General features: G+C 43.1%; 1 protein-coding gene across 9 annotated transcripts in view; it reads left to right on the forward strand.

Moving 5' to 3' along the window:
* The window catches only part of psat1 (phosphoserine aminotransferase 1), a 28186-nt gene that overhangs the window by 10861 nt on the left and 2718 nt on the right, over positions 1-14607 (forward strand). For all 9 annotated transcript variants that reach the window (XR_014614519.1, XR_014614520.1, XR_014614521.1 and 6 more), the window contains exons 5-8: positions 2426-2598; positions 4452-4621; positions 10026-10154; positions 10368-10505. Coding sequence is in view for 6 of the 9 variants with exons in the window: in XM_084180792.1 (XP_084036918.1) it covers positions 2426-2598; positions 4452-4621; positions 10026-10154; positions 10368-10505 (610 nt within the window). In the remaining 3 variants the exon portion in view is untranslated. The remainder of the gene's footprint in view (positions 1-2425; positions 2599-4451; positions 4622-10025; positions 10155-10367; positions 10506-14607) is intronic.

The following is a 14607-nucleotide window of genomic DNA, read 5'->3' on the forward strand; positions in this document are numbered from 1 at the left end:
AAGGTGGCAGGCCCCTGTGGTTAGCTGGAAGGTGGCAGGCCCCTGTGGTTAGCTGGAAGGTGGCAGGCCCCTGTGGTTAGCTGGAAGGTGGCAGGCCCCTGTGGTTAGCTGGAAGGTGGCAGGCCCCTGTGGTTAGCTGGAAGGTGGCAGGCCCCTGTGGTTAGCTGGAAGGTGGCAGGCCCCTGTGGTTAGCTGGAAGGTGGCAGGCCCCTGTGGTTAGCTGGAAGGTGGCAGGCCCCTGTGGTTAGCTGGAAGGTGGCAGGCCCCTGTGGTTAGCTGGAAGGTGGCAGGCCCCTGTGGTTAGCTGGAAGGTGGCAGGCCCCTGTGGTTAGCTGGAAGGTGGCAGGCCCCTGTGGTTAGCTGGAAGGTGGCAGGCCCCTGTGGTTAGCTGGAAGGTGGCAGGCCCCTGTGGTTAGCTGGAAGGTGGCAGGCCCCTGTGGTTAGCTGGAAGGTGGCAGGCCCCTGTGGTTAGCTGGAAGGTGGCAGGCCCCTGTGGTTAGCTGGAAGGTGGCAGGCCCCTGTGGTTAGCTGGAAGGTGGCAGGCCCCTGTGGTTAGCTGGAAGGTGGCAGGCCCCTGTGGTTAGCTGGAAGGTGGCAGGCCCCTGTGGTTAGCTGGAAGGTGGCAGGCCCCTGTGGTTAGCTGGAAGGTGGCAGGCCCCTGTGGTTAGCTGGAAGGTGGCAGGCCCCTGTGGTTAGCTGGAAGGTGGCAGGCCCCTGTGGTTAGCTGGAAGGTGGCAGGCCCAATTTGAGAAATTCCTTGCTATTGTGTTTCAAATTAGCTCATGGCTAGATGGCTTGCCAAGGGCTTATAGCGGTCCAATGAGTGGAGGCCACCCGCCAGAGATGCAAATCATGTCTTGAATGGAAAACTCCATTCGCCTGCTGGCGGTATGAATGTATAGTCTTGGGTGTAAGGAAGGTGACAAACAGCAGGTGGGAGGACATGTTTTGCTATCTGGGAGGTGGACCCTGCAGACCTACTGTGGTTGTGAGTCTACTGTTGTTCAGACTCTGTGGACGCCTTGTTGTAGTTTTTGTTTGCCCCGTCTGGTCGTGCTTCGGTTGGGATTCCATATTTATTGGGGACCATATGTTCATATTGTGGTTGTTATGACTGGACGGTGGTTGTATTGTTTTGACCTTGTGGTGGTCCTGTCGTTCTGATTCTAGTGTTTTGACCTTGTGGTCCTCCTGTAGTTGTGATTCTAGTGTTTTGACCCTGTGGTCCTCCTGTAGTTGTGATTCTAGTGTTGTTTTGACCCTGTGGTCCTCCTGTAGTTGTGATTCTAGTGTTTTGACCCTGTGGTCCTCCTGTAGTTGTGATTCTAGTGTTTTGACCCTGTGGTCCTCCTGTAGTTGTGATTCTAGTGTTGTTTTGACCCTGTGGTCCTCCTGTAGTTCTGATTCTAGTGTTTTGACCTTGTGGTCCTCCTGTAGTTGTGATTCTAGTGTTGTTTTGACCTTGTGGTCCTCCTGTAGTTGTGATTCCAGTGTTTTGACCTTGTGGTCCTCCTGTAGTTGTGATTCTAGTGTTTTGACCCTGTGGTCCTCCTGTAGTTGTGATTCTAGTGTTGTTTTGACCCTGTGGTCCTCCTGTAGTTCTGATTCTAGTGTTGTTTTGACCCTGTGGTCCTCCTGTAGTTGTGATTCTAGTGTTTTGACCTTGTGGTCCTCCTGTAGTTGTGATTCTAGTGTTGTTTTGACCCTGTGGTCCTCCTGTAGTTGTGATTCTAGTGTTTTGACCTTGTGGTCCTTCTGTAGTTGTGATTCTAGTGTTTTGACCTTGTGGTCCTCCTGTAGTTGTGATTCTAGTGTTGTTTTGACCTTGTGGTCCTCCTGTAGTTGTGATTCCAGTGTTTTGACCCTGTGGTCCTCCTGTAGTTGTGGTTCTAGTGTTTTGACCCTGTGGTCCTCCTGTAGTTGTGATTCTAGTGTTTTGACCCTGTGGTCCTCCTGTAGTTGTGATTCTAGTGTTTTGACCCTGTGGTCCTCCTGTAGTTGTGATTCTAGTGTTTTGACCCTGTGGTCCTCCTGTAGTTGTGATTCTAGTGTTGTTTTGACCTTGTGGTCCTCCTGTAGTTGTGATTCTAGTGTTTTGACCCTGTGGTCCTCCTGTAGTTGTGATTCTAGTGTTTTGACCCTGTGGTCCTCCTGTAGTTGTGATTCTAGTGTTGTTTTGACCTTGTGGTCCTCCTGTAGTTGTGATTCTAGTGTTTTGACCCTGTGGTCCTCCTGTAGTTGTGATTCTAGTGTTTTGACCCTGTGGTCCTCCTGTAGTTGTGATTCTAGTGTTGTTTTGACCTTGTGGTCCTCCTGTAGTTGTGATTCTAGTGTTTTGACCCTGTGGTCCTCCGGTAGTCGTGATTCTAGTGTTGTTTTGACCTTGTGGTCTAATGATTCTGACTGTCCTCCTGCGGTCCTCCAGAGATCCCTGACCCCAGCAGCTGGTCGTTGACCCCTGGAGCGTCCTACGTGTATTACTGCTGCAACGAGACAGTGCACGGCGTGGAGTACAACTTCACCCCGGACACCCACGGAGCCGTCCTGGTCTCTGACATGTCCTCTAACTTCCTGTCCCGACCCGTCGATGTTTCCAAGGTAAGGATGAGCATTTCACTTGGTTCCAACGACACAACCATGCTGCAAAGTCAGAATTGGCTACATCATTAAAATGTATGAGCATGGAAATTAGCTTTGAGGTGTTGATTATACAGTACCAGTCAAAAGTTTGGACACCTACTCATTCCACCTACTCACTATTATTCTACATAGTATTTTCTACATTGTAGAATAATAGTGAGGACATCAAAACTATGAAATAACACATATGGAATCATGTAGTAACCAAAGAAGTGTTAAACAAATCAAAATATATTTTATATTTGAGATTCTTCAAATAGCCACTCTTTGCCTTGATGACAGCTTTGCACACTCTTGGCATTCTCTCAACCAGCTTCATGAGGTAGTCATCTGGAATGCATTTCAATTAACAGGTGTGCCTTGTTAATTTGTGGAATTTCTTTCCTTCTTAATGCGTTTGAGCCAATCAGTTGTGTTGTGACAAGGTAGGGTTGGTATAAAGAAGATAGCCCTATTTGGTAAAAGACCAAGTCCATATTATGGCAAGAACAGCTCAAATAAGCAAAGTGAAACGACAGTCCATCATTACTTCAAAACATGAAGGTCAGTCAATATGGAACATTTCAAGAACTTTGAAAGTTTCCTCAAGTGCAGTTGCAGAAACCATCAAGCGCTATGATGAAACTGGCTCTCAAGAGGACCGCCACAGGAAAGGAAGACCCAGAGTTACCTCTGCTGCAGAGGATAAGTTCATTAGAGTTAAGTGCACTTCAAATTGCAGCCCAAATAAATGCTTCACAGAGTTCAAGTAACAGACACATCTCAACATCAACTGTTCAGAGGAGACTGCGTGAATCAGGCCTTCATGTCGAATTGCTGCAAAGAAACCACTACTAAAGGACACCATTAAGAAGAAGAGACTTGCTTGTGCCAAGAAACACGAGCAATGGACATTAGACCGGTGGAAATCTGTCCTTTTGGTCTAATGAGTCCAAAGTTGAGATTTTTGGTTCCAACCTCCGTGTCTTTGTGAGACGCAGAGTAGGTGAACGGATGATTTCCGCATGTGTGGTTCCCACCGTGAAGCATGGAAGAGAAGGTGTGGGGGTGCTTTGCTGGTGACACTGTCTGTGATTTATTTAGAATTCAAGGCACACTTAACCAGCATGGCTACCACAGCATTCTGCAGCGATACGCCATCCCATCTGGTTTGGGCTTAGTGAGACTATCATTTGTTTTTCAACACGACAATGACCCAACACACCTCCAGGCTGTGTAAGGGCTATTTGACCAAGAAGGAGAGTGATGGAGTGCTGCATCAGATGCCCTGGCCTCCACAATCACCCGACCTCAACCGAATTGAGATGGTTTGTGATGAGTTGGACCGCAGAGTGAAGGTAAAGCAACCAACAAGTGCTCAGCATATGTGGGAACTCCATCAAGACTGTTGGAAAAGCATTCCTCATGAAGCTGGTTGAGAGAATGCCAACACTGTGCAAAGCTGTCAAGGCAAAGGGTGGCTACTTTGAAGAATCAAAATATTAAATATATTTTGATTTGTTTAACACTTTTTTTGGTTACTACATGATGCCATATGTGTTATTTCATAGTTTTGATGTCTTCGCTATTATTCTACAATGTAGAAAATAGTCAAAAAATAAAGAAAAACCCTTGAATGAGTAGGTGTGTCTAAACTTTTGACTGGTACTGTAGGTTATGGTTATGCAGCATAAGGTAAATGAAAGTTTACCAACTACTGCATGCTTTTCTTTGTTAGCACTTTATTTACAGAAATGGCCTGAACCATGTAAGGGTAATAACCCAGTTATAACTTCCTGTGTGTTGGTGTTTATTCAATGTGTTGTTTATAGTTTGGGCTGATCTTCGCTGGGGCTCAGAAGAACGTGGGCTGTGCTGGTGTTACTGTGGTGATCGTGAGAGAGGATCTCATTGGCCATGCCCTGACGGAGTGTCCCATTGTCCTTGACTACCAAGTGCAGGCTAGGAACAACTCTATGTACAACACACCACCCTGCTTCAGGTAACATTTTACATTTTAGTAATTTAGCAGACGCTCTTATCCAGAGCGACTTAAAGGAGCAATTAGGGTTAAGTGCCTTGCTCAAGGGCACATCGACAGATTTTTCACCTAGTCGGCTCGGGGATTAGAACCAGCGACCTTTCGGTTACTGGCACAACGCTCTTAACCACTAAGCTACCTGCCGCCCAAAAAAGGTAACACACAGTGCCTTGCTTCAGGTGACACACAGTGCCTTGCTTCAGGTAACACACAGTGCCTTGCTTCAATTACAGACAAGCTTTTACAGCAGGTTTGGGTGTGCAGGCTTTTGTTCCAACCAAGCATTACAGCTCTCTCTCTCGCTCTCTATGGCCAGGCTGTCCTTTCATTTTGACATTTTAGTCATTTAGCAGACGCTCTTATCCTGAGTGCATACATTTTTCATACTGGTCCCCCGTGGGAATCGAACCCACCACCCTGGCATTGCAAGCGCCATGCTCTCCCAACTGAGCCACATGGGAGTGGTCCTCACTGGGCAGCCAGGTTTGCCTGTGACGACTGGTCTCTATGGCCAGACTGTGCTCACTGAGTCTGTACCTAGTCAGTGTTTTCCTCAGTTTTCTATCAGTCACAGTGGTCAGATAGTCTGCCACCATGTACTGTCTGTTTAGAGACAAAGCATTGAAGTTTACTTTGATTTTTTGTGGTGTCTTTCCAATAGGTGATATATCTTTCTTTTTGCTTTGTGATGATTTGGGTGGGCCATAGGACTGGGGGTCACTAAATGATTATACAATTTGGTGGCTCTTTTTGGGATATTAATCAGAAAAGGGAATTGGCTTAATTCTGCTCTGCATGCGTTTGGAGTTTTTCTCTTACAGAATTCCGCAGGGTTTCAGTTGGGCCTTTGTCCCATTTGTCCAGCTCTGTAAGCTCCGCCCTTCACTGCCATAGAGTGCTGATTGGTTCTATTATTGATTAGAATATTTAGAGCCAGATCCTAATTGGTATGTCTAATTTAATAGATTGTTTAATGGCATAGAAAGCCCTGCTTGCTTTGTCTTTTCAGTTCATTCACAGCCAGGTTGAAGTTCCCAGTGGAGCTCATGTTTAGTCCCATTATGTGTAGGGGTGTGTGTTCTATATGAGTGGAGCCCAGTAAAAAAGGATATCAGTTTCCCTGACATCTGGACCTTTTCTGGAATATCAAAGACTAGTGAGGTTTCCAATGCCTCGCAAAGAAGGGCACCTATTGTTAGGTAGAAGGGTAAAAAATGAAAACCAGCAGACATTGAATATCACTTTGAGCATGGTGAAGTTATTAATTACACTTTGGATGGTGTATCAATACACCCAGTCACTACAAAGATACAGGCGTCCTTCCTAACTCAGTTGCCGGAGAGGAAAGAAACCGCTCAGTGATTTCACCATGAGGCCAATGGTGACTTATAAACAGTTACAGAGTTTAATGGCTGTGATAGGAGAAAACTGAGGATGGATCAACAACATTGTAGTTACTCCACAATACTAACCTAAATGACAAAGTGAAAAGAAGGAAGCCTGTACTAAAACTATAACTAACTGTCATTCTCACCATTACGTCAGTACTACAACTACCATCATCATTACATTTTACATTGACATTTTAGTCATTTAGCAGACGCTCTTATCCAGAGCGACTTACAGTTAGATTACTACTACTACTACCACCACCATCATTAAACTGCCATCATTACCATCACCCCTACTACCCGTACCTTGACTATTTGGAATAATAATCACAACAATAATAATAATAACAATAATAAGTAAGTTACTGGTTACTATGCAGATGTTGTTGTTGTTGTTATTCAGTGTCCCTAAGGCTATGGCAGGCTCCATCGCCCATGAGTATTTTTTGTTTTTCCTTCATTTTACATTTTAGTCATTTAGCAGACGCTCTTATCCAGAGCGACTTACAGTTAGTGAGTGCATACATGTTTTATTAATTTTTTCATACTGGCCCCCCGTGGGAATCGAACTCACAACCCTGGCGTTGAAAGCGCCATGCTCTACCAACTGAGCTACACGGGACCGTCGGGTTTAATAAGTTAACATTTGGAATAGATGTAGCAATAATGAATCTCTTAGTGAGGAATATTTCTCACAGTAGAAGCGAAAGCGCATTTCTGTTTCTACCTCCCTGTTGTGGAGTGACCACATACACGCTCCTCTTTGGGTAGCTGTGTCTTTTTATGTCTGTTGTTTTCTATTGCCAATTGGTGGTCACTCAGCCTGTACTTGGTAAGGATCTGTCTCTGGTTCGTATCTGACAGAGTAGAGATAATTAGCCAATTCATATTCTCTGTTTAGGGCCAGATAGCTATTTAGTCGGCTTTGACATTTTGTTTCGTTTTTCCAGTGTTTTAATTATGAGTCCTTTGATTGGTTCATGATTTTGTTTATTTGGATACTTTCTTTTGAAGCAGTGCTGGTGTCAGCTTGGTTGGTTCGGTCCAGCACCAGCTGACTGAGAGGGCTCGTTTCTGGGCTCAGCTCTTGGGTTTGAAGTGCTTTAAATTGAAGGCTTGAATTTAGGTATAGCCAAAATGTTAATGATCTTTTTTTGTATTGTATTTTCATTGCCAATGGAAAGCGGTCCAATTCTGCCCTACATGCATTAGCTGGCGTATTTCTTTGGACTTGTAGAATTGTCCGACAGAATTCTGCATGTAGGGCTTCAATTGGATGTTTCTCCCATATTTTAAAGTCCAGTTTATTGCGTGGCCCCCAAACCACACTTCTGTAAAGAGCAATTGGTAGGATTACGCTGTCAACTATTTTGGTCCAAATTCTAATTGGGATGTTGTTTTTTAAATAATGTAATTTTTATTACATAAAATGCTCTGCAGGCTTTTTCTTTGAGTTCATTCACTGCCATATTAAAGTTTACCAATGCAGATATGGTCAGACCAAGGTTTGAGTAATTTTTTGTGTGTTCAATTATGGTGTTCAAGGTGAATTTATATTTGTGTTCCTGACATCTGGGGGTTTTCTGGAAAATCATGATTTTAATTATTTACTGCCAGGGCCCAACTATGGCAATCAATTATGCCAATATTGCTCTAGAATGTTCTGTTGAATACCTTTTTTTTGTTATTTTATTTGTTATTTAATTTAAATAAATAAAAAATTAGTCATTTAGCAGATGCTCTTATCCAGAACGACTTACAGTTAGTGAGTGCATACATTTTTCATACTGGCCCCCCGTGGGAATCGAACCCACAATCCTGGCGTTGCAAGCGCCACGCTCTACCAACTGAGCTACAGGAGGCCTCCTTTTGTTGGTGATAGAAGAACCAAATCATCAGCATATTTTACATTTACATCATTTAGCAGACGCTCTTATCCAGAGCAGGTATTTTACCCACGTCTCAAATAGTGTGAGTCCTGGGGCTGCAGAATGGTCCAACATGTCTGCTAATTCACTGATATTAATGTTGAATAGGTTTGGACTCAAACTGCAGCCTTGTCTCACACCTCAAACTTCCGATTTTTTTGTGTGTTTTTTTTTGGTTTTAGATTTTTATTGCACACTTGTTTTCTGTGTACATACATTTTATTAAGTCATACACCTTACCATGAAGCCTACTTTGTAAAATTCTGAAGAATAGACCTTTGAGCCAAATAGAATCAAATGCTTTTTAAGTCAATAAAGCAAGCAAAGATTTTGACCTCTTTTTTTTGGGTTGATGTGTTTATTAATTAGTGTGTATACTATATATGGTCAGTAGTGCGATGGTTAGGGAGAAAGCCAATTTGATATTTACTTATAAAAAAAAAAATCTTGAAATGTTTGGATTCTTGAATTCAAAATGCTACAGAAAACCTTTCCCAAGTTGCTGTTTATGCAAATTCACCCAGTAATTATTGGGGTCTGATTTGTCTCCACTTTTGTGGATAGGGGAGATGAGCCCCTGGTTCCAGACATCAGGAAAGCAGCCAGAAGTTAGTACCATGTTGAACAATTTAACCACAGCATTTTGCAACTCAGGTGTTTTTCAGCATCTCATTTCTGATGTCATCTATAGATTTTGAGCTTTTCATGTAGTTCTTGTTGGGTTATTGGGTAATCTAATGGATTTCGGTTGTTTTTTAATGACATTCAAGGATGTTAAATTTTTGTTGAATTTCTAATTGTTTATGTTATGCTACTTTGTGTAATTTATCTTTCGAAACCATTTTTCAGAAACGTTAAATTTTTTGTTTCTGATGTTGCATTTCTTTAGTTTTCCCAGATTTTCTGAATTGACACCTTTTTTATTGTTTTGGTATTGTGAGTTTATTGAAGACCTGTAGAGTTTCATCCTTTCATTTGAGTTCAGTGTTTCAATGAATTTCTCTGCGCTGTTTGAAGCCCGTCTGTACTATTTGGATCATGTTGTAGAGTTTGTTGGGCTGTATTTTTGAATGAGTATTGCTGGTTAATTTCTTCAGAAACACGTTGATCTGACAATGGTGTCTGTGGTCTGACAGTGAATGCACTAATGGAGGAGGGGTCGATGTCAGTGATGGCATAATCGACTACACTTGTCCCAAGAGCTGAGCAATAAGTAAACTGACCTAAAGAGTCCCCTCTCATTCTACCATTAAGAATGTACAGGCCTAAGGCTCGACAGAGATGCACTAACTCCTTCCCGTTTTGGTTCAGTATTTGGTCAGGACTGTTTCTATTATTTATAATTGGGCTACTGTACATGGAGGGGTGTCCCAATATGTGGTGGTTACCTCCCGTATCAGTGTAGTCAGGCTCAGAACCTGTTCTCGCAATGAAATCTCCACAAAGAAGCACTTTACCCTCTGCCTGAAATTGAATGAGTTTGTCAAAAATCTGATCATCATAATATGATGAATCTGGAGGAGCATAAGCTGCACAAATGTATACATCATTATCACAATAGATTGTCCCTTTTTTGTTAAGTTTTATCCGAATGTGGTTAGTATCTTTTTTCATTTAATTCAATTCATGCTTATGCCCGTTTAACGTTTTTATGTTTGATTGATGGTAGTAAACGTTCTCTATAGCCGGAGGGACACTGGGTACCAATGTCTCCACAACACCATGTTTCCAGGAGGATTATTATGTCCTGTCCCTTGGTGTTTTTAACAAATTCTGGATATGTTGTTTTAGAACCAAAATATGAAGAGTACAGGGCCCTATAATACAAAACATTAGGAACACCTGCTCTTTCCATGACAGACTGACCAGGTGAATCCAGGTGAAAGCTATGATCCCTTATTGATGTCACCTGTTAAATCCACTTCAATCAGTGTAGATGTTACCATATTGCTTCCGTCCCTCTCCTCACCTGGGCTTGCAACTCAATATTAGGTGTTCCTAATGTTTTGTGCGCTCAGTGTATATTTCTCTCTCTCTCTCCTCTAGTATCTACATCATGAGTCTGGTTCTGGAGTGGATAAAGAGCAACGGAGGTGTTGACGCCATAGAAACGCTCAACAAGAGGAAGTCCAGTATGATCTATGATATCATCAACTCCTCCAACCACTTCTACGCGTTAGTATCCTTTCAGATGGAGGGACGGAGGGAGGGATTCTGAACAGAAAATAACATTTAGTAGGAATAGGCTCAATCCGAGTTTTGGAAAGTGTTACAAAGTGTTTGGTTTACAAGATGGAGTTTGTAAAGTGTATACCTGTGTAACATGTTGTGAGCATGCCTGTCTCCATGGTAACTGGCGTGTTGTGTGTGTGTGTGTTACGTGGTCAGGTGTCCGGTGGACGTGGCGTGTCGTAGTCGTATGAACGTTCCGTTCCGCGTGGGGAAGAAACAGGGAGACGAATCTCTGGAGAAGATGTTCCTGGATGGAGCCTCCAAACTGGGCATGATCTCACTGAAGGGACACAGGTACACACACAAACACACACACACACACACACACACACACACACACACCCAGTGTCTATGTGTGCCTGGTGGTTAAGAGGGGTCTTCCATCTGTGTCTGTCTGCCCGTCTGTGTCTGTCTGCCCAAGGTGTGTGTGTGTAGGGCGGTAATTGAATAACCATGTAACTGATGGTTATGGATGAAGACCATCATGAAAATACAATAAAAACCTCCCAAACCGTTTAAATAGGCCTACATTCATTTTAGGATTTGTAAAAAAACATTTATTTACTTTATTTTCATGTAGATAAACTTGACCTAATAGCGGGAGTGTTTACTAATTAAAAGCAATTGTTTTGCTAACTTAGTCTGTCTATTAAACTGTCTACATCTCCTCTTCTTTCCAACTGATGATGCACAGGGGTGTAGAGTGCTATAGGCTAACGTTGTATATCTCCTCTTCTTTCCAACTGATGATGCACAGGGGTGTAGAGTGCTATAGGCTAACGTTGTATATCTCCTCTTCTTTCCAACTGATGATGCACGGGGGGTGTAGAGTGCTATAGGCTAACGTTGTATATCTCCTCTTCTTTCCAACTGATGATGCACGGGGGTGTAGAGTGCTATAGGCTAACGTTGTATATCTCCTCTTCTTTCCAACTGATGATGCATGGGGGTGTAGAGTGCTATAGGCTAACGTTGTATATCTCCTCTTCTTTCCAACTGATGATGCACGGGGGTGTAGAGTGCTATAGGCTAACGTTGTATATCTCCTCTTCTTTCCAACTGATGATGCATGGGGGTGTAGAGTGCTATAGGCTAACGTTGTATATCTCCTCTTCTTTCCAACTGATGATGCACAGGGGTGTAGAGTGCTATAGGCTAACGTTGTATATCTCCTCTTCTTTCCAACTGATGATGCACAGGGGTGTAGAGTGCTATAGGCTAACGTTGTATATCTCCTCTTCTTTCCAACTGATGATGCACGGGGGGTGTAGAGTGCTATAGGCTAACGTTGTATATCTCCTCTTCTTTCCAACTGATGATGCACGGGGGTGTAGAGTGCTATAGGCTAACGTTGTATATCTCCTCTTCTTTCCAACTGATGATGCATGGGGGTGTAGAGTGCTATAGGCTAACGTTGTATATCTCCTCTTCTTTCCAACTGATGATGCACGGGGGTGTAGAGTGCTATAGGCTAACGTTGTATATCTCCTCTTCTTTCCAACTGATGATGCATGGGGGTGTAGAGTGCTATAGGCTAACGTTGTATATCTCCTCTTCTTTCCAACTGATGATGCACGGGGGTGTAGAGTGCTGTAGGCTAACGTTGTATATCTCCTCTTCTTTCCAACTGATGATGCACGGGGGTGTAGAGTGCTATAGGCTAACGTTGTATATCTCCTCTTCTTTCCAACTGATGATGCACGGGGGGTGTAGAGTGCTATAGGCTAACGTTCTATATCTCCTCTTCTTTCCAACTGATGATGCATGGGGGTGTAGAGTGCTATAGGCTAACGTTGTATATCTCCTCTTCTTTCCAACTGATGATGCACAGGGGTGTAGAGTGCTATAGGCTAACGTTGTATATCTCCTCTTCTTTCCAACTGATGATGCACGGGGGTGTAGAGTGCTATAGGCTAACGTTGTATATCTCCTCTTCTTTCCAACTGATGATGCACGGGGGTGGAGAGTGCTATAGGCTAACGTTGTATATCTCCTCTTCTTTCCAACTGATGATGCACGGGGGTGTAGAGTGCTATAGGCTAACGTTGTATATCTCCTCTTCTTTCCAACTGATGATGCACGGGGGTGTAGAGTGCTATAGGCTAACGTTCTATATCTCCTCTTCTTTCCAACTGATGATGCATGGGGGTGGAGAGTGCTATAGGCTAACGTTGTATATCTCCTCTTCTTTCCAACTGATGATGCACGGGGGTGTAGAGTGCTATAGGCTAACGTTGTATATCTCCTCTTCTTTCCAACTGATGATGCACGGGGGGTGTAGAGTGCTATAGGCTAACGTTCTATATCTCCTCTTCTTTCCAACTGATGATGCACGGGGGGTGTAGAGTGCTATAGGCTAACGTTCTATATCTCCTCTTCTTTCCAACTGATGATGCACGGGGGTGTAGAGTGCTATAGGCTATGGCACTTCAGTAAAAAAAATGGTTTGATGTGTGGACTTTCTTTAAAATAATGCACATTTTCATTGCTAGCTAGTAAATAAATAAATCTGTTGGATGTGTCTGACTATTGGTTAATTATTCAACAGCAAGGTTGTTCTGGCTCTGAGGCTTATGTGCTAATTTTGGGTCAAATGGACCAATCCTGTCCAACCTGGCATGGTATAATTTGATACGGAATCTTTTCTTAATTTATAGACCAGTCAACACTAATCATGTCCGGTCCTGGGCTCCCTGGTGGCGCAGCGGTCCGGTCCTGGGCTCCCTGGTGGCGCAGCGGTCTAAGGCACTGCATCTCAGTGCTTGAGGCGTCACTACAGACCCCCTGGTTCGATTCCAGGCTGTGTCACAACCGGCCGTGATTGGGAGTCCCATAGGGCGGCGCACAATTGGCCCAGCGTCGTCCGGGTTTGGCCGGTGTAGGCCGTCATTGTAAATAAGAATTTTTTCTTAACTGACTTGCCTAGTTAAATAAAGGTTAAGTAAATTAGATTAAATATGCCGCCCTAGGCGAGACAAAAACATTTGCTGCCCTCCTATCCCCGCAAAGTAGAATATTAGCCTAGGCTATAGTGTCGGCCCACAATGCACTTTTATGAATGCCCACGTGGTAACCTACCGTTTATAAAAACAGGCAATTTACCGTTAATCCCTGTCATTTGGTAATAATATATATGAATGCCCACGTGGTAACCTACCGTTTATAAAAACAGGCAATTTACCGTTAATCCCTGTCATTTGGTAATAATATATAGTTCCTCACAGTAAATTGAAAAATCATTCCAACACACTCTCCATCTATAATCAGCGTGGCTGGTAAATAGGCTATGGACATGTTGTGTGTATTTGTTTCTATTTTTAATGATAGTCTTTTTCATCTTCATACCATATAGATGTCCCCTTCAGACTTTCATTCTCAATTCATTATCTCATAGCCTACTTTCAGAAAGCCTAAGGTAGGCCTAGGTTTCTTTATACCTTTTTAAGGGAAAGGAGAAATATTAGATGTTGTGTCTGACATACACTACCGGTCAAAAGTTTTAGAACACCTACTCATTCAAGGATTTGTCTTTATTTTTAACAATTTTCTACATTGTAGAATAATTGTGAAGACATCAAAACTATGACATAACACATATGGAATCATGTAGTAACCAAAAGTGTTAAACAAATCAAAATATATTTTATATTTGAGATTCTTCAAATAGCCACCCTTTGCCTTGATGACAGCTTTGCACACTCTTGGCATTCTCTCAACCAGCTTCACCTGGAATGCTTTTCCAACAGTCTTGAAGGAGTTCCCACATATGCTGAGCACTTGTTGGCTGCTTTTCCTTCACTCCGCGGTCCGACTCATCCCAAATAATTTCAATTAGCTAACATTAGGCTATAACAAGCAATGCAAATGGCTCTGAGATACGAATAATATTACTACACAGATCATACACGTAACGTTAGCTAGCGAGCCAGCCAGCTAACTTTAGCTAACAGTATGCTTTAACTTGAAATGAAAATGACTTTCTGACAAAATTAGAAATGTATAATATCTGAAAATGTAGCTAGCTAGACTATCTTACCCGTATACATGGATGGACGCTTCTCCCTCTCTGTCACGGATGCCATGGTTGCCCTTAGTTTGAAGATGTAATCCAGAGACAGGTGTTTTATACAACAGCCTTCTGTTTGTTCTCTTTTCGACTCCGTCTGCATATTTGCAATCAAACGGCAGAATATTCTCCATCTCCTTAGCTATCATACTCTAAATCCACTGATTTCAAAACTCGGTCCTCCAGAAAGTGGAGAGCAACACTTTTGAAGTTGTACTACGTGAGATCTTTCAAAAAGCTGTGTTAGAAAGGATTACCTACACATACTGACCATGCTACATGGCAGACCAATCCGAACTCATCTCTCGGCATGTCCAGCCCATCCATTAT

Source organism: Coregonus lavaretus (genome assembly GCF_964263955.1).
Source record: "Coregonus lavaretus genome assembly, chromosome: 17".
NCBI lineage: Eukaryota > Metazoa > Chordata > Actinopteri > Salmoniformes > Salmonidae > Coregonus > Coregonus lavaretus.